The sequence below is a fragment of the Folsomia candida genome, unplaced genomic scaffold (genome assembly GCF_002217175.1).
Source record: "Folsomia candida strain VU population unplaced genomic scaffold, ASM221717v1 Fcan01_Sc013, whole genome shotgun sequence".
Lineage (NCBI taxonomy): Eukaryota > Metazoa > Arthropoda > Collembola > Entomobryomorpha > Isotomidae > Folsomia > Folsomia candida.
The window spans coordinates 3,284,110-3,304,953 of record NW_019091205.1 but is presented as its reverse complement, the minus strand read 5'-3'; the positions used below and the strand labels follow the sequence as shown (position 1 = coordinate 3,304,953).

General features: G+C 38.0%; 1 protein-coding gene across 2 annotated transcripts; it reads left to right on the top strand.

The window, feature by feature from the left end:
- The first annotated feature begins 971 nt into the window (after nt 1–971).
- LOC118437320 lies at nt 972–10,458 on the top strand. Of its 2 annotated transcripts, XM_035856265.1 has the most exons (7): nt 972–1,109; nt 1,231–1,355; nt 1,843–2,203; nt 2,586–3,527; nt 4,128–4,407; nt 4,776–5,175; nt 5,549–10,458. In XM_035856265.1, the coding sequence occupies exons 3-7, from the start codon at nt 1,864–1,866 to the stop codon at nt 9,296–9,298; spliced, it is 5,712 nt and encodes a 1,903-aa protein (XP_035712158.1). In that variant the 5' UTR covers nt 972–1,109; nt 1,231–1,355; nt 1,843–1,863; the 3' UTR covers nt 9,299–10,458. The 2 variants fall into 2 exon arrangements, with proteins under 2 accessions (XP_035712158.1, XP_035712159.1); XM_035856266.1 differs by lacking the exon at nt 972–1,109 and having other exon boundaries at nt 1,116–1,396.
- The last annotated feature ends 10,386 nt before the right edge of the window (nt 10,459–20,844 follow it).

The following is a 20,844-nucleotide window of genomic DNA, read 5'->3' as shown; positions in this document are numbered from 1 at the left end:
GTGAAGGGGATAACTATTCTCATTCGCATCATCGGTAATATGTATGTACGTACATATGTACAAGATTGTAATGTTGTACATAGGGTTTCTTTAAATTATTACATACGTTTGCAATTGGGGGCTTCCCTGCCAACGTGTTTAACCAGGAGGGATGAGAGGCCCACTTCTAACATAACAATATAGAAACTTAAATATAATGTGCATATTGCCCGGTGTCATGTAGAGGTGAGCTGGATATCCATTTTTTTGGATAATGCATGGCCCGATCCAATCCAACTGGATTTGGATGGATTGGATCTGAAATTTTTTGGGCCAAATGGATTTGGATGGATTGGATCTGAAAAATTTTGGGTGAATTGGATTTGGATGGATTGGATCTCAAATTTTTTGGGTGAAATGGATTTGGATGAATAGGATCTGGGTGTATTGGATTTGGTCGAATTGGATAAATTTCGTCACCATAAAGAATATCAGGAAGTGTTCTTTTTAACACTCCGATCTCATCCTAACATTAACTGGGCCCTACTTTTGTTGCATGGAACACACTGTGACACATATACAGTCCAATCAGATTTATCCCGAACACTAACCATGAGTTTATATATATAATTCTTTGGATAATCCATGCCCTGATCCGATCCAACTGGATTTGGATGGATTGGATCTGATATTTTTTGGGCCAAATGGATTTGGATGGATTGGATCTGAAATTTTTTGGGCCAAATGGATTTGGATGGATTGGATCTGAAATTTTTTGGGCCAAATGGATTTGGATGGATTGGATCTTAAATTTTTTGGGCCAAATGGATTTGGATGGATTGGATCTGAAATTTTTTGGGCCAAACGGATTTGGATGGATCGGATCCGAAATTTTTTGGGTGAAATGGATTTGGACGGATTGGATCTCAAAAAATGACGATCCAGCTCACCTCTAGTGTCATGTATGTTAAATATAAATGTATGTATGCACATACATACATTAATGCTCGAATGCAGGCGAGTAACGATATTTTGTACATATGTATCTGTAATTTATCCGGTACGATTTAACTATGTATGTATTGGTGGGGTGACGATCCTGCCCTTGTTAGACAGGACCAGCCAGCTGCGTAAGCACTTAACGATTTAACTAAGAAGCCATATTAAATTCTTGGCAACGTTTTGTGCCAAATAAATTATTTTTATAATAAGATAATTGCAGCCTTTAACAATTTTGAGTGTTTCTTTCAGAACACGGAGATTTAGTGGAAAACGTAGTCAAATTTATTAAAAAAATAATTTACCACTATATATTAATAGTGGTAAATCGACCCAGTTATGGTATTATGATTGCCAACAAGACCGTAAATTTATAGGTGAGTGTACATTGTTTAACATGGTGTTCCCATTTTTAAAAGTAAGTATACTTAAGTACGTTAAATTTTAAATTAAGTAAAATAAATCGAACAGAGGGCAAAACACTTGACACTAAATCAAGTTAACGTTACTCTGAATTTAGTCTGGTTTGCTTACATAATTTCGAACTCAGGGTGAAAGGGTAGCATTATTTTTAAGGGTGTAAATATGTACATATGTATCATTTATGAATCTTGGAAGTAATATGTACACGGTTAGAAATCCAGTATGGCCACACATGTCTCGGTATTAAAGTTGCTACCTATTGGTATTAAAATTATACCGGTCCGTAAAAATCTGATCCTAATGTTGTAAAACTTCAACAACCGGGTTATGACTACATACACGGTATTATTTATCAATACCACGTTGGTAGAGTCATACCGGCTGGTATTATTTTAATACTGGATTTCTAAGAGTGTACATAATTAGATGCATCTCTTTCAGCCATAATCACGTCGCGACGGAATGGAGGAAATCACAAACTACTACGGAATCCTGGGCGTAAATCCGAGAGCAACAGAAGACGAGATTAAAAGGGCTTATCGTGCCCAACAATTAATCCATCACCCCGATAAGGGAGGAGATGCAGAGTTATGCAAGAAGTTAAATCAGGCCTACAAAATCTTGAGTGATGCCCTTCTCCGGAGGGACTTTGATCAGGAATTTGACGACGAAGAGGACGACGTGTCCTTTGGAGGTAGAGGTGACAAAAGTTCTTTTCAATTGCCCCCAGATGGTGAACGGGCGTCGGAGAGGTGGCGACAAAAAGTGGCGAAATGGGAGGAAGAATACAACAGTGGAAATGGTAAATGTTTATTTTATAGGTTGCTATTTATTGAAATAATTTAGAGATAGTTGTTCGAAATTGGATTTGAAAAAATTTTGGAAATTAGAAATTTTTAATTTTAATACAAATTTCTTCTGTTTTCTTACTATTGATACCCTCCTGTTTACCGTGGTCAGTTTGGTTGGGTCGTGTCTATTGTTGGCTAAAAAAATAAGAAAAGGCAGTTCAAAATTTTGAAAAAAAATTACGGGGACATTTAATAATTACGAGGTTGCGTATTCGCCTCGTAAAATAATTTTTAAAATATCACACTGAATACCCCCATTATTTTTCACTTTAAAAAAAGTATATCGGGATAAACAATACAATTCTAAATTCTGAAATTTTGTCCTAAAAACAGGAATATCCCCTCTAAACCTGCCCCTCATTGTCGACACGATAAAAGCCTTCGTCTCCCAGTACGACTCAATCTTATCGCAGAATGCAAAAAATAACAGAACTGAGGACGTTTACTATTGCCACATTTGCGAAAAGTTTTACCCTTCCGATGACACCCATTACACCGTAGCAGTCCAGCCATACACCAATTTATTCGAGCCCCACCGAGATGAACAACTCTACCCGACAACAAAGGCCCGATTTGGGTCAACATTCGGAGAAAATGTGACCTCTTGGGAACCCTCCAGATTTTCCCACAGCGAAGAAACCCTCGCCTTTTGGGGGTCACCGGAATGGAAAAATTGGAACCACGTGCAACCACGTGTAACAAAACTTATCCAGAGTACAAAAATTAATTGTGAATGGCCAGGTGAAAAATTGGACAAAATCAATTTCACCAAATTACCCGGATTCCTTTTGAATGACGTTACTTTTAAAAACACCGATGTGAAAATTAAGTTGGATAAATGCCTGAATTTCTCCGACCAAGCTGACCTGGCGGGAGAAACATTAACCATTTTAGTGGATGATGCTGCTTCGGAATCCCGCCCACCATTTCCCAACCCCACCTTTGTTGCTAACCCTCCCGGAAAATTTCAGAACGCGTGGCATTGTTCCTACTGCGACGTAACGTTTGGCTATGTTATACCCCAACGCCACCACTGTAGGCGTTGTGGCAAAACGGTATGCTTATCTTGCAGCTTGCCCAATCAGAGAATATTTTCCGTGGGATATTCATCCGCCAGGATGTGTGCAACTTGTATCCCACTCGAAACCACGTGGACCCTTCAACTCTGGACGAATTATGTAATTGGAGTCATTAACGAGACCAAGGACGAGACTTGTGAGGACGATGTCATCGAATTGTTTGCCCTTGGTTGCATCAACTTTGACTGGCACTCGGGTAAATATGCGGTTACATTTAACTATTCAACTGGACATTTAATTAGGGAATTACTTATTATTTCTAATTTTGAAGTGAATCAATATTTATTAATTTCATTGTATCGCATAACGAAGTAGACGACTTATCGCCAAAATCAATAACTCATCCTTCAGCTCTTAGAATTTATTTTAAAACTTTAGACGACGAGTTTGAACAACAGGTTGATTACAACTTGTTAAGAATATATGCACACTTAATATTTTAACAGTTTTGGAGGACGAGATCTCATTTTTTAGAAGCCTTCAGAAAAATTGGAAACAAAAAATTAATTTAAAAAACTTACCAACATTCTATTAAGCAAATTACGGACTACAGAAATTTTAAAATAAATTCCCAGAGCTAAGAAATGCGTTTATTTTAAAGATTTTGGCCATACGTCATCGAGTCCCACGTTGACTAATAATGTATACTTCATGGGGTATTCGTTATACAACAGTTGTTAAACAACTATTTTTAAAATTTTGAATAATTGAATAATGAATGAATAATAAATGAATTATTTGTAAAGCGAATGAATTGAATTTTAATGAAGCAATATGTTTTTAAATGTCTGATCAGGTATCTCTCCGCTTCCCAATGATTGCAAGATTCTCCTGGATTTGGCGAAAAAGACAAAAATGTATAAATTTTACCTCGCTCTGGCACGATTTTTCACCTTGTCACAGCAAAGTTGGGAAGAAATAGCGATATTTTTCTGCTCCAAGCAACTGTTTGGATTTGCAGCTAAATGCATTTTAAGTATGAATAAGGACGACGCTAATTGGGAATCACTAGCCCACAAATTTGCAAAATATGATTCATTTGCTCAACTATCGGCGCACTGCGTGTTGGAAGCGAGGTATGTGGCCTTCGAACTTGACATGTCCACAAGCATTTATTCAATAGAGAATGAATATTTATTTCTTCATTATTCAAAAAATGAATGAATAGAAGGAAATAAATTCTTGCGTGAATGAATATTGAGTACATACGTAGTTATTTATTTTATATGTATTCATGAAGAATGAAGAATTTTATTCATTACATATTTACTTTTCACGCAATTCTTAATACATTGGGTCTCTTGAGAAGTTAATTAAATAGGGCAACTTTGAGTTCAAATTAAAAAAAATAATTATGAATGTGCGAATAATAAATGAATGAATAAATATTTGTTTCCCGATTTTTAGCTTGAATGAATTTTGAATAGGAAATATTTGTTAATAGGTTGCTTCCGAACCAACTTTTTTCTCTGACGAAGAAGATATTTGCCCTTTCTGGACATAAGTTGACCCCTTTGGTACAGTTTTGCGCAAATTTTACCCTGGTCAGAAATCAAAAAGAAGAAACGGCCCCATTTTTCGCTGCCGTTGGGAAAATGTTAATCGAAACGGAGATGAGACCTCTGGCATTCTATTTTCTTGACGAGATGAAAGCTGAAGTTCAAGAAGGCTGGATTGACGATCTGGGCAATTTTTTATGGACGCAAAATCACTATGACGCGTTACACCTATTGTTCAAATACAGGAGGGAAAAACTCCCTCGTGCAGACGTCATCCCGGCCGGCAGTCCAATCTTGTGCGCCCTTTACTTACAACAAGGCAGTTCTAACGAGTCGGATTATGCGGTAAAGTCATACCTGTTCACATTCACTCACTTAGAATATATAGGCTGATATATTATTATTCATTATTCAATAAATTCCTGAACAATGATAAAATACTTTTTTCACATTTTTTATTTACAAAATCTATCGTGTAAATGAATATACATATGTATTTAGGTAGGATAAATATTTATTCAATTATTATTCATGACAAATGAATTAATAATTTTAGTAATTTTTCATTTTTCACCATAAAATAAATAGCAAATTTGAGACAAAATTAATAACGAATACATATTTAATTTCAAACTTGTAATCGATGAAAAATGAAAGTATATTTTTAATAATTTTTAAATGAAGTGAATTTTGAACGAACAAATATATTTTTGAACAGGTATTGGTAACCTTGGCTACCACCATGTTAAAACGTCTCCTAAAGAAGAAATCAGTCGATGCCATCCTTCCCCTCGGAACGTATCTTAACAGTGTTTCCTCACCATCAAAAAATTGGATTCACGACATTTCAGAAAACGCTGAAACTGACAACGAGATATTGCTCTTGTGTGCAAAATTGTCCAAATTATTTGACTCGGGGGACATTTACTACAAAATGGGGATGGCTTTGAGGCAAAGAAACGACAAGATTTTGGCCGATTTATGCTTCCTCGTGGGAAGAACGCACCCAGAAAATGTAGCAGATGACTTTTACGACGCGGGAGATCACAAATCTGCAATCGAATATTATCTTCAAGTGGGGGACATGCCGGAAAGGATACTTTGGGAGAAGGGAGAAGCTCTCATGACCAAGGGGGGAGATAAGGTCTCCAGTTATTTCTACTTTTGGGAAATCATCAAGAAAATCGAGCCCTTACCCCGCCCTCAGAAAATTCCGGTTTACATAGATCTAGCAATTTTACTATTTGGCGGTGATTTCAATTCCGGGTTGCAAAACGTCTTTAAAACAATCGTGGCCGAATTTCGGGACGAATTCGAAAATTCCGACGCCTTCCAAGATCTTCATGAGTTTATGCTGGCCCAATTCTTGAAGCAAGAGGACAACGAAAAGCTAGCAATTGCGGTACTTCACTACCTCCCCGGAAAGTGGGATGTAGCCTCAAAACAAAAATTTTCCTCGTCATTTTCCCCCCAGTTTAAAACCAGGGTGACCACGGCATTAGAATCGTACAATTTGGAATCCTTAGCTGAAGCCTTGGTGGACACGAATGCGAGAAATGTCGCCTCTCTGGAACAAATAATTTGTCAGCATGACTACTTTTGTAATCTGGATGTAGAAAAATTGCCCGCTATTTTCAAAATTAGCTATCATATGATTACCGGATGTATACTAAAAGTTCGTGGCGACGTGGTTAGGGCGATCAATCATTTCAATGCGTGCCTTCACTTGAGCCCGCAAGTTGGACGGGCCACCGTCAACTCTGCGATTTCGATCCTGCTCGATTTCCACCTTCATTTCCAAACCGTGCAGAGTTTACTGGATGAATTAATGAGGGTTTCGAAGAAATGTGACAAACACGTCACCCTGCCAGATCCATTCCATAAATTTAAGGCTTTTTTAAATTTCAAAGGAAACCAAGAATTGGTCACGATTCGCAAAGTTGAAGCGGCAATAAAGAACCAAGCCATCGGCTTCGAAGCCGCTATGTCATATTTAGATTTTTCTGCCAGCGCTGACTCCGGAACTGTGCTAATTTCTTGTTGGACTTGCGCCATTTCAAAACTTGTGGACACCCTGACCACCAAGAATTTAGAAGACGGAAGAGTTTACGCGATTTCCTCCCTTATCTGTGAACTGGTTACGGTAGTTTTTTTATTTACGAGGCGTATCTGCACCCCACACTTTGAAGGGATTATTTCCGCCTGGCTCCTCAAAGCTTTGATCATCGCGGGAAAAAGTATGGACAACATTAGACTACCGAGATCCCCATCACCTTCAATAAAAATACTTCTCCAAAAACTTCTCGAATCACGGATTGGATGCTTGAAAGTGAACCCGTTCGTGTTGGATGACACTTTCTACCCAATTTTGGACAATTTGTACGTGTCCATGATCCAGGCCGAGTTTCAAAAGCATTTTTTCACCCATCGAATCACAAATCCCTACTGTCACACGGGAATCTTGCCAACCCATCTTTTTGCGTACCACAAATTCGACGGAGTTTGGCGTGGGTGGATTGATGATGATTTTCTCGCAACGAAACAAGTCTGCATTGACGCCATTCTTGCCAAGAAATTTTGGCGGGAGGACATGGTTAAGGACAACCTCGAATGGGGACTCCAGCCCAGAGATGCAGACGGTTTTGTGAGACACTGCAATAAGTTAAGTTTCGTAAATGCAGAGAAAACAACAAAATTATTACCCCGCCAAAAAAGTTACGAGTCCTTTGATGGCTTTATATTTGACAAGAACACGGGAAAGGTGGAATTTTTGTTGAGAAATAGACCCCTCCTTCTTAACCTTGTGAAAGGACGGAAACCCAAATTATTTAGCCTCGACGACGTCATGGAAGTCTGTCGTGAGGAGATTTCCGCCGCCTTTTTCACCCTGGAGGAACCCAGTGGAGGAGAAAATTTTAGGTCACACCCATTCCAAGAGATGCGGTTCGGCCCATCCCGACTAAAGGGAACCAATTATCTCGCCACGATGGCGAGGGCGGACATTTTACTGAAAGAAATCACCACCGGGGTCGAGATCAGTTCGACGCCGCCGTTCCGCATGCGCTCAACTAGTGTGAACCTTCTTCAAAATCTTCCTCCCGACCTGCACGAGATTCTTGGACCGATCAAAAACGACAAGGTCACGTCTCTCTTGCAAGAATGCGTGCACCGCTTTTGGATAGAAATTGACGACATTCCCTACAAAATGGAGGAAACTGAGGGTGCAATAACTGTCCGTTTTGGCCCCGTCGCTGCCCGGCTTTGTACACGACCGATGACTCGAAATTTGGAAGGTGAATTGGAAGACGTGTTCAATGAGGGGGAGGACACACCGGAAGAACAATTTGCGAAGAACTTTACCCAATCGTATGACAAAATTGGGACACATTTCCCAGAGCTTTTACGTCTCAAAGAACTAATGAAGATGTCATTCATGGCGCGAATTTTGAAAGGTATTGCTCGAAGTGTGCAGTCCTCTAGGGAAGAGGCGGAAACTCAAGCGTACTATGAGGACCTTTGTGTAAAGACGAAATCTGAGTTGAGAAGGATTTACTCGCAAATTTCGAGTTATCCGCAATGCACCCCCGCCAAGATAAGAGAAGTCTTAAACGATGCTGCAAGAAGTGCTGGCATCAGCACTTATCAACTAGGATACGACGAGAGAAACAAGTTGGAGTCCAAGATTCGAGCCCAGCTCGAAAAATCCGATGCAGACGTGTTAAACCATTATTGTTCCACTTTCTCTGAGACGTTTGGACTACAAAGCACACTTCAGTTCAGGGATCGTGTCCGTGACTGGCTTTCTTCTGGAAGATTGGACACCCTCGGGGATGACTTGGCTAGAGCAGCGGTGCAGAAAATTCTTCGGGAGGCTGGCCAGGTTCTCGCAAACTTGTTGGGTTTGACCGGAATTTCACCACTGGAGAGGGATAAGAATGAAGAAATTGAGAATCGATTGACCTGTTCTTGGGTACCTGCCGCATTTTGCAATGATTCGGAGGACGGATCGTCAGTTCGGAAGGTGTACGGGGGTGTGAGCATGATGGCAAATGGGGTTTGCACATCTGGAATAACTTCATCCCTGGGGACATCTAGAGTTTCTGCGGGGGGAAGCGGTTCGCGCCCACCGCCTTCATCCGCACCACCAGCCCCGCCTCCGCCGCCCCCTAGCACTGGTAGCAGGTCAATGGCGGGAAGGACGGCGAAATTGAGAGAGATAATGAATGACCCTAAGCAAGGGAGTCACATCAGGGGGTGGATTCGACAAGAAGTAAATCAAATTGAACGAGGGCAACGAAATTATATTCGCAACCCCCCAGGCCATGACTTGGCACATTGGAGAGGATACGAAAGTGCGAAAGGGTACGACTATAGCCACTCAAATCTACAGGTTAGAGATTTGCACAAATTGCAGCATAAGTATGACAAGAATGGAAAGTTAAATAAAGATAGGGGTAGGAATGAGTGAGGTTATATACCAGGAAATAAATAAACTATCCTTGAGACGATCAGATGGAAATATTTTGATAACAGTCGAAAACTAGCCAAATATTTGATAAGACGGTGTTATGCCTGGAAATTAATTCTATAACGACATTTATTGCATATTTTTATTTTGTTGTGGTTGTTTCGATAAATTCGTATTTGAATTTTAATTCGTGGAATAATTTCATTATAATTTAATAGGCTACTTAATCGATAATAAATAGTACGATGACGGGTTACTTTGACTTTTGTGAGTTAACCATTTCCCGATAAGTATGCTATTGTAACATTGTGCTGAATTAATCATTGGCATCTTTTAAATTCAGTTTTGTAACCAAAATTTATTCCAAATTTCAATTTATTTATAATAATAAACATAACTACCTGTAAAAATTAAAACGTTATATTTAAAAAAAAATCAAGGAAAAGTTCCCAGTCACTCGTAGTTATACAATTATTAGATTCACATTTCTGCTTAATATTAAATTAAATGAATTTACTACCTAACTTAGAAATTCATTAGTACACAATCAGTGTGCTACCCTCCCAGTATTAAATTTGCAAAACTAGACAAATTCATTAAGAATTTATTGCAGTCACTCGTACCATACAAGTTACGTATCTTATATACTTAACACCAAATAGATCAATTCAACAAATATCATACTTGCCCCGTGGTGACCGTTTGGACTACAGCTAATGTAACACATAAGTTGGTTGACGCAGATCACTTTTAACAGATTTTCAAACGGAGTCGGAAATATGATATTCATTGTGACATTCTTGTGACATCCTTAGTCGTGTACGACACACTGGTTTCATGCTTTATTTAGTCGCATTCGCTATGACGGATATTTTTTTGTATACATATCCATAGATATGAATATAGATACATTTGTTTTATATGCCTAACTTGTATCCCCTACATACATACGTACATAAGTATTCTGAAGGTGTAAAACAATTAATGTTACAGCTTATCGGGAAAAGATAAGTCTAAAAGTTTAACTACCATTTTTATCGAAATACCCCAATAATTATGTGAGCTAACTTCCTTCTTAACTAACACACATATAAATGTATGTGCAATCAAAAAATTTACAATTAAACACAAATCAACATCTCAGGTTCAACCAGACCTTACATATGCACGTGTATGTAGCACGATTTGTTTTATGGGTTAAATCACGTTGGAAATTATACAAATTTGACCCTAATTTCCCATAATGACGTTTTGAAATTAACAAAACATTCGCATTATTTTGCAATAATGTACCACCACAATTTATGACATTAAAGCCTCAATCGTTTTGTCCGTCACAATCACATAGTATTTCGATTTTGTCGATTTTTTTATCGCGAAGAAACTTAACTCGCCCGTTCCTGCCTTAAATCCCATCGGCTTTAGAGCCTTTACCATCTTCTCCTCGAGTCGCATGGTGCCCCGTTTCAGTGCCAACTTATCCTTCCACCTCGCCAACAATTTTCCACTCCGCTCATGACACTCGATCCCATAAGGGAACAGTATTCCAGTCGCGACTATTGCTAGGAACGACGCAGTTGGGAAGAAGAGATAAAACGGCATCCGAATAACACCCAACATTCGAACAGTGGTGAAATTGCACATGACCGTGAATCCGAATCCGATCGAGAGAAACATGCTGGCCAAAAGGGTGGTAATATTTTCCACGGTTTTGAACACAATGCGGAACCTTTGATACATTCGGATCGATTGCAGACTGATATTTAGTTTGGCTAGATTGCCTACTGAATCCACCAGCATGTTTAAAACCAGTGCGGTAGTTACGACTAGGCCGACAAGGGAAGCAGTGCAGTGAAACCCGATGAAGGTATAGTAAGTTACCAACACAATGAAGGTGATCAATTTGCAAGCAAAATACGTGTTTATGGGACAGATCGAATTTGCCAGGGCGTACTCAAGGTGAGCAAATTTGTCATTGACGGTTAAGTATGCTTCGAAAAGGGCGAAAAGAAATGGCAGAACGGCAGATGTGACGATAAAGTTGCATAGCATCAGGGTCAGCTTGTCCCATTTCTTTCCACGTTTTGCAAAACCTGTGATATAGGCAAATTGATTCAAACACTAGTTGATTTTCGCAAAATTGTGGTACGACGGTTATTATTTAGTAGATTATTAAGTAGGAGGGATCGTCGATTTTAATGTGGTTTTGATATTTTCTGCTGAAACCCTGACGTGATTTTACTCCATGGCTCCATTTGCCGCTGCCACACCCACTCATAGGCATAAAACATACCTGTGCAAGTAAATTTGCCTTCACTCATTTTCACCTCACGTCCAATCGCCCTTCACTCCCCTCACTCACGTGAAGGAAGGCTGAGTGAGGCTTCACTCACTGACAAATCTGATTCTCACTCCTTCATTCCCTTCACTTCACTCAATTCCTTCACTTCCTCATTCCCCTCACTCAGCTATTTTCCTCACTCTTTCTTTCATTCAATTAAGTATTCCTCGTGTCGTCATGATTTAAATATTTTGGCGCCATCTAGTGGGGTAATGTGAGACTAGGCTGGGGCAATGTGAGACTGGGCTGGGGCAATGTGAGACGAGTCTGGGCCACGGCGAGAATTTCCTGGGGTGGAATGAGACCAATGGGTATTTTTCCCTGCTGATTTGAGTATACAAAGTTGTGTGTCAACTGGAGCGACAGTGGCGCACATACCCATCTGTGTATTATTTAGTTGCTTGGTGAGAAGTGGTGGCGCTCGGGTGCAACACCTACCAGTGTATTATTAGTTGGTGAATGTGCATAGACGGCGCTCATAGTGTGGCTACTATCGCTCGTCCAGTACTTTTTCTAGATAGAATAGTATAGTTCTGTGTATGAGACTAATTATTTTCATATGGCCACGGTGATTTTAGTATGTAAACTAATTATATTCCTTCACCCATTTTCCCGGAGATGAAGGAGTGAGAGAGATGAAGCCTTCATCTCCTTCACTCCTTCACCCTTCAATCCACTCACTTCTCGTCTCAGCCTCCCTCACTCACCTTCACTCACTCGATCAAATTTTTCAACTCCATCACTCAGCTTCACTCTCCTTCACTCCCTCATCGTGAATGAAGCCTCAATTTACCTAAATTGAGTGAAGCTGCACAGGTATGGCATAAAAACACAAAAACAGAACCTTCAAGGTTTAGTTTTGCTATAATTTACATATTAAATAACTAGCGTATAAGCCCGTCTCCCGCCGGGCGGCAGCTTAATTGATTTTCATTAAAATTGAGTGGGATTGTGCATAACTCCACCGAATTAATTATTTTATTGTATCTTATGTATATTATTAGCTGGAAATGTCTGTTGTCAAGAATCAAGGGTAGTGAAAGTAAATGTTCCGCAATTGACCATTTCACTTTAACTTTACTGTAAAGTACATTGGCCAACCAATAGATAACCAATATAAGTATTATTAGATAACCACTCAGGATAACCATCCCTGAAGAACCGTCGTCGACTGTGCTGCTGTGCTGTGCGTACAGCACAGCCCAGCACAATCGTCCCAGTCCCGATGTATCACAATTCGTCGACCCTGTCCTGTTGCCTGATGGTGGTTATCTTGGAGCGGTTATCTGATGGTGGTTATCTGGAGGTGATTATCTGGAGGTGGTTAACAGTGGTGATTATCTGGGGGTGGTTATCAGGGGTGATTATCTGAAGGGGGGTTATCAGCGGGGGGTTATCTGGGGGGGTTGTCAGGAGGTAGTTGTCTGTGGATGGTTATCATGAGGTGGTTGTCTGGGCGTGCTTGTCAGACAGTGGTAATGGTGATCTGGGGGTGGTTGTCATACGGTGGCCATCTGGGTGTATTTTTTAAAATTAAGAATTCAATTGAATTTTCGCGCCATTTGAAACTTAACTTTCTCCACTTTCACTTCCGTTGCAGACAAACATTTCCAGCTTATAATATAGATTTGCACCATTGATACCTCTAAGGCTCGAATTTTTTCGCTTAAAATTTGTTATCGAAGAAATGAACAAACGAAAGTAGCAATTTCTTTAGATTCAACATCCAGTTTGTTTGATGCAAATGGGGACAAGTTCTGAGTTTTCGTAAACACTTTAAAATCAAAAGTAATTCCTAGTTGCGATAGCGAGTGAACCATCTTTTAATCGTGCATACCTAGAAAAAAAATCACTCTCACCTTCTTCCAATTCATCGACGTGACGCATCAAGTCATTCATGAACGCGGCGCACTCATGCTTTATCAGCGTAGTTGCGACGGCAGCAAGGACGTCGAATGTTATTAGACTCACGCCAATGAAGAGAAGGACGATTGGTACAATTTCGAACTTTCCTGAATACGCGATATTTATGAACTCTGCCACGTTTGTAAAAAATCCACTGATTACGATACACTCAGCGACGTAAAAGGGGTAGAATAAATCCTTGTCCGACCAAACGAAGAATTTCCGAGTGGATGGGTTACACGCAATCGGGAATTTTATATAAATCCAGAAAACTTTAGCGTAAATAAGTTGAGCATTAATGTTGGCCATTTTGAGAAAATTTGGAGTTCATGGGGAACATGGTGAAAGTCAAAGGGATTAAATAAAGAGAGCTGGTTTTACCAGGGTAAATTGTCTGGCTGGAGTGGACCCATTTTAAGTAAGTACTCGAAGAATAATTATTTACTTATTAATCACTTTGGGACCGTGCATAAATTTTTACCTTTTCGTACAATCAAGGCACGTAGATTTCCGAAATGAAAATTTTCGTCAGATTGAACATTCTTCGTGGGTGGATGAATGATCTCACAGTGAAAATTGAAATTAAGCCTTGAAAAAAGCAAACTCAATGTTAAGCCTGAATTTAAGTTAGAAATTTAATTATGACTAATTTATTTATCAGAAGCTTCAGCAAGCCTAGACTTGTTTAGTGTTTCTCTGAAAAAAAGTAAGTTTATTTTCCTAGGAACATTCAATAAATAAAGTATTTAGATATAATTAAATTATTAGATATTATGCTAACGAAAGCTTGCAACGCAATATTTTTTGGGGTTGGAGTTTTCGATAAGAATCATTTTTAATTAATTAGACAGGAATATGAGTTTATGATTAATATTATTGTAATTTTCCAAGCTGGAAAATTATTCGGGTTAATATTATTACATTATTTATTTACCAGCCTGGAAAATTTACATATTATATTTTTTCATCCAGAGCTGAAATTGAGTTCATTAATACACATCTACTCCGCCGTTTCCATGTTTTGTATAAAAGTTGATCAAATTTTTGATTAGTTTCTGTCTAAATACGTAGGAGACCTAATTTAAAAATTGGGCGTTTATGTACCCAACTTTAAGTCATCATAGATATGTATGAAGTAAGAAATGAAAATACAAATATTTGGCAAGGACAATTTTTAATAATAAAATGCTATATTGGTTTAACGTAATCCGTGGAAATAATATGGGCATATGTATATATGCATGTTAATCTTTATTATACAATAGTTTTTAAGATAAAACATACTGAAGTACCTACAGATACCTATCTGTATAAAATACGTATAAAATACGTTACCGCTTCGGATTAAACTTTACAGGTCAATAAAATTTAATACCGATGGGGAAAGAATTATAAATATGTGTGTGTTATCCACCCATCGCTATACATATCTATGGCGTTCCGAATTAATTATCACTTCATTGCTCCGGTGTAAATTTATATGTTTGTACAACTTACTTAGCGTCTCAAATTCAACAATTGTACTGAAAATACTCATACATGTTTCATACATGCTTTGTTTTGCTAATTAGTGGAACTAATGATCCCTAATGATTCCTTTAACCATTGAATAATTAGACAATTTGATACACAGTTGGCCCTAATAATTGCACACATGAAGGTCAGAACTTACCAAAGCATTAGTGTTGATAACAACTTGAGATAGTTCCTAGTGAACAACTTATGTCATCAAAGCTTCGATCGTTTTATCCGTCACGGTCACGTAATATCTCGATTTAGTCGATTTTTTCAACACGAAAAAACTGAATTCGCCAGTTCCTGCCTTAAATCCAATCGGTCTTAACCCCTTCACCATCTTCTCTTCAAGTCGCATCGTGCCCCGTTTCTCTCTCAGTTTCCCCTTCCACCCCGCCAACAGCTCTGCACTCTTCTCATGACATGCGATCCCATAGGGCAGCAATATTCCAATTCCAACCATTCCAATGACCGACGCGGTGGGAAAAAAGAGATAAAAGGGCATCCGAATAACACGGAACATCCAAACAGTTGTGAAATTGCACATGACCGTAAATAAAAATCCTACCAAGAGCAGCAGGGTGGCCAAAATGGACGAAACATTATCAACATTTTTGATCAATACGCGAAACCTTTGATACGTTTGGATCGATTGTGGGCAGAGATCAAGTTGGGCCAAGTTACTTACCGAATCCATCAGCATATTTAAAATTACCGCGCAGTTAACGACTGATCCGACAAGGAGTGCAGTGGACTGGAACCCAACGTAAGTATAGAGAGTTCCTACCACTATGTAGGTTATCGATTTGCAGGTAAAATATGTCTTCATGGGACAGACCGAATTTGCCAGGGCGTACTGAAGATGAGCCAGATTATCATTAACGGTCATGTATGCATCAAGTAAGCCGAAAAGAATTGGAAGAGCGGCAGCCACGACGGTAAAAATTGATAACGTGACGGTCAACGTGTCCCATTTTTTTCCACGTTTTGAAAAACCTGTGATATGAAAAATGGATTCAAACGTAATATTTCCATAAAATTTCCAGTCCATATTGGGTTCATTAAAATTCGACCCTTTTTAGTACGTGTTTCTCATATGCAGGGGGTATCCGTCCATAAGGACAAGTGTGGAGTTGTCCACAGGCCGGACCAAAGGTCCGGCCGTACCGGGGCCTGGCACGATAGTATCGTGACCGAAAAATAATAATACATAAAACACAAAAAAATACGCACTTGTGGATTTAAACCGGGTATATGCAAATGTATATTTCAGTAATCGATTTTTCGCATCAGTATAGATTTTGCTGGTCAGGACTGCCCTCTTGGGAAAAAATCCGTTCTCGGCAAAAAAAAGCGTAAAGCGGCATACGATGTATTAAAAGACATCTCACATTCAGTAAAAAACATTCCCAAATTCATGAAACTTTCCGGACGTTTGTTTTCGACACCCTAAATTTGTGCTGAAAACAATTCTGAGTTTTGACGTGTCAATGATATTAAAAATCTCAAGCGAGGAAACTGTCCCCAGACACTACTGCTGACTCAGTCCATGTCAATACCTTCGATCGGGCCAGAGTCGGAGCGGAGATGTTGTCTCTCCACTCCGAGGGACACTACTGACGGTGGTGCTTACCAGCAGTGAGAGTAGCACACGATAATTTTTAAATGTCGACACGGTCATGGGCACATTTTTTAAGTTGCATTTTTTGAAGTCAACGTTTAAAATAAAGTTGATTGATATGACACTTGAATTTCTTCACTAAACGTTTTGTTTACGCCCCCTGTTTTCGATCATTTTTGGGAATATTCCGATCCATAAGCTTACATGTGTTAATGTGTCGGAGAAAAATCAGTATAACTTTTTGCACCCTTTCGCCTTCAATCTAATTTTTTTATGGTAGTTAAGAAATCTAAGATGACATTAGAATTTATGAAATTTGGGTTGCAGACAACAGGGTACAAAAAGTTATAGCGTTTTGAAGTTTTCATTACAAGATAGCGAAAATGCAAGTTTTTCAAATCTTTCAAATTTTATAATTTCATTTGTGGTGTTTACAATAACTTTTAAGTTTACAAAAAATTTGTCAAAATTACGTGACATCTACTGTTTCAAATTAAAGAAGTTTTTAAATTTTTCTAAAAATTTAAATTCTCGGGCAGTTTCGAATATAAATAGAATTTTTATTTTTTCATTAATAACTTTATTTAAGTATTACGCGTTAATGGTAAAATAGGTCCTAGAATCGGAGTCGTGGCCCGCAATGCATACATAATTAACATTGACGTGGACTGAGTCTGCTCTCTCTGTACGAAGTTATAAAATCGGGGTCTAACAATATATGTAGATCTTTTAGATGTAAATATTACGTTTCCATGTGACCATTTTTATTTTACTCAATACAAAAAAATAAGAATGCCCGCATTTTTCCATTTTCATAATGCGCTAATTTGAGCGCGAAGCGCGAATTTTAAACTGTTTTCCTACCAAACCATTAGGTTTTCATAATCCTTTAATTTTTCGAAATTCAGCACGGACTTAAAAATTTGAAAACATGTCTCCCCAGAATCGCTTACCTGACTTATGTATTATGAATCCAGTTATAGCAAAACCAGAATTTCAGTATTTCTTCCCGTTTTTGAAATTTTATAATTATGTAAGTATGTTTCAAAATGATTTTACAACAAATATTGATTCTAATTGATTAAAAGATTATTGTAAAGAAAATCAAAAAATCTATTCTTTTCGGTGGAAATCTGCACAACATTTGGTAATAATGGGGTACACGTAATAAAAAGCATTAATACCAGTATGAATAGCACACCGTGTACAAAGTGGTATGGTTTATTACCAGGCGGTAGACATTTTACTACATATTGTAGTACATCTGTCATACATCACGGTATTAATTTTATCCCGAAAAGTGTTGTTTATTACCACTTCGGGTTAAATCAATTTCTTTACCAGCTGGTGGTTATTATTACCGTTTCTGCAGAGTCATATACGTGTGCATTTTGGTAATGATTTGGTAACGATTTTATTTAGAGTGTACTTCGGCCAGGACAAACAACTTGGGGCACTAAAAAAATTGATCCTTTTTGACAAGTCAGAAATTAGACACAAATAAATTTATAAATTTATAAAAGCATATTTTGAATGTTTGATTATTTTGCAACTCACCAATTCCCTTTTCGGGTTTATAGTGTCCAGGGTTTGTAATGAGTAGGGTTTATATGTGAGGGGTTTATACTGAGCCGGGTTTGTAACGAGCGGTTTGAAAGGAGCGGATTCTAATGCGGGGTTTGTAATGAGCGGTTTGTACTTTCCTACAATCCTGCATTTTCTTTTTAATATTCTCTTCTTGGTATTGAGTATTTACGACACAACTATGCTTAGTCCTTGTGCACCAGGCAAAGGTTCTGGCTGGAACCTCAATTTTTACAGCTTGATTATTTGTTAAAATATTTTATGCTTTAATTAATTATTATCTTTCTAAAACCTATTGTGTGCAGTGTTTATATAGCTCGAGTCAGGGACAGAGTCCGCTTCAAAATTTTTGCCAAATGATCCATACCAACGACTATTCACAATCGTCAAAAACGTTCCCACAATCCATTGCAAATTTTCAGCTTTTTTAAACAATTTCAAAAACCCCTCTGGGTCCTCCTGGCAAAAAAATCTTAAATTTTACTTCCTATTCATTAAGCTGATCTAATCTTGTAGGATCATGCCAACTTTTACTTTTTTAGTCTTCCACGCCCGTTTTACAAACCAGTGGAGGTGACCCTACTGGGTTCTAACTTCATACTTACCTGTTCACTTTCATTCATGTGACTGATTATGATAGAGAATGATAGTGAATGAACATGAATTTCCTGTGATGTGAATGAAAATGAGTGAAGGATTCCGTCATTTCAAATGAATGACTGTGAATGAAAGGATTTCTTACTCGATTAATTTTTCACCCTATGCTTAATACATATGTAGGGCGAAGTATGAAATAAAGTCAGATGAAGTGAAATGAAATGAGTTTGAAAGAAAATGACTGAATGTGAATGAAAATCTTCAGTCAGAAATCGGTATGATTGAACTTTGAATGAAAAAAGTTTTTTTGAGCAGGTATGGCTTCATATGCATCCATAAAAAACCATTAAGTATCACAGTACCGAAGTTTATATTTTTAAGACAATTTCTAAAAATCGGTATGGTCTACCCCCTAGGGTAACTCCTTATGGCAGATAGTATACATAGTCGAAACTCCGTTTTGGTTCAATTTGCAATAATTTGCATTAATTTATGTATTTTTATAAAGATAATAATATGCACAAACATATATTTGTAGATACAAGAACAAATACCAAAATGCTTGCGGGTGGGGGTAGGAAATGATCACGGGTAGCAAATAATTACGGGTAGCAAATAATGGATAGCAATTCATGGGTGGCGGATAATCACGGGTAGCAGATAATGGGTAGCAGTTCAGGGGTAGCAAATAATGGGTGGCAAAGATCCGCAAATCGTTTAAACCTATGCCTGCAAGCATGACACACTCCGGGACGTAGAAGGTGTAGAATAAATCATTGTCCGATTTGACATAGAATCTTCCAGTGGACGGGTTATATGAACACGGGAATTTGAAATAAAATAGGAAAACTTTTCGATAAACGTGCAAAGCGTGAAGGTTTGGCATTTTGAGGAAATTTGTAGTTCAAAAGGGAGTTGTTGCGAGTCCCGATGCCTGGCCGAAATTAAAGAAAAATTTGTCCCGGGTAAGCTGATAAGATCAAATTGGCTGCTCGGGGTCGATCCACTTTGCATATCAGAAAGTCAAATTTCGAATTAATCACAGTGGGATAGTACGTCAACGAAGAGAAAACTAATTTAAAATTCAAATTTGAAGCTAAAAATTCAATTCTACCAATTTTTTTATTGCAGTTTCAGATGAAATAAACTTAATTCATGTTTTCCGTTTTAATGTTTTTCGTTACCATACAGTATGGGTGAAATTAATCGGGCCAGAATATCAGCTTATGATTAATGTTGGATTAAATATTTATTAACTTGGAAAATGTTTTTTACCCTGAGTTTAAATGGAGCTCATTAATACAGAAGAACTCCGCAGTTTCCATGTTTTATTGCAAAATTTATCTAATTCATGATTATGGGGTGCTTAATAAGTATCCAGAAATTTTGCAAACTCGTATAATTGTACCAGTTCCGAAAATCGAATTTAAACAAAAATCCGAAAATTAATACCGTTCCAAAATTAGGCCAAAACCACTCGACTTCTCCATCACTACAACGAAAAAATGGTCACTCGGGCCGAGTGACTCGGCCAAGCAATTGAGCTGTAGCCACTTCCAAAATTAGCAATTTGTCATATACTATGTTTATATACTAAATTTAACATAAACTACATATCTCAGTCATTTCTTAACCGATTTTGATGAAATTTTGCACCGATTATTGTTACGGAATTTAGAATCGATCTGCAATCCGACTAAGCGATTACTTGATTTTTACCGGAATTATGAGCAAAAATGTGGCCTTAGAAACACATTTGTAATTATTAGAAATTATCAGCAAACCTTATCAAGAGTTTGAACCCCACAAATTGTAGAACAGTTTATCCCGCAAATTTTGAGTATAAATTTATCAAAATCCGTTAAGAATTCACCAAGTTATTCCAGTTTGAAGACCATAAAATTCATAGACGTGCTACGAATCATCGTCATTGACAAGGACACATGACTAATAAATATAACACAAAATAAATATTCAAAATTT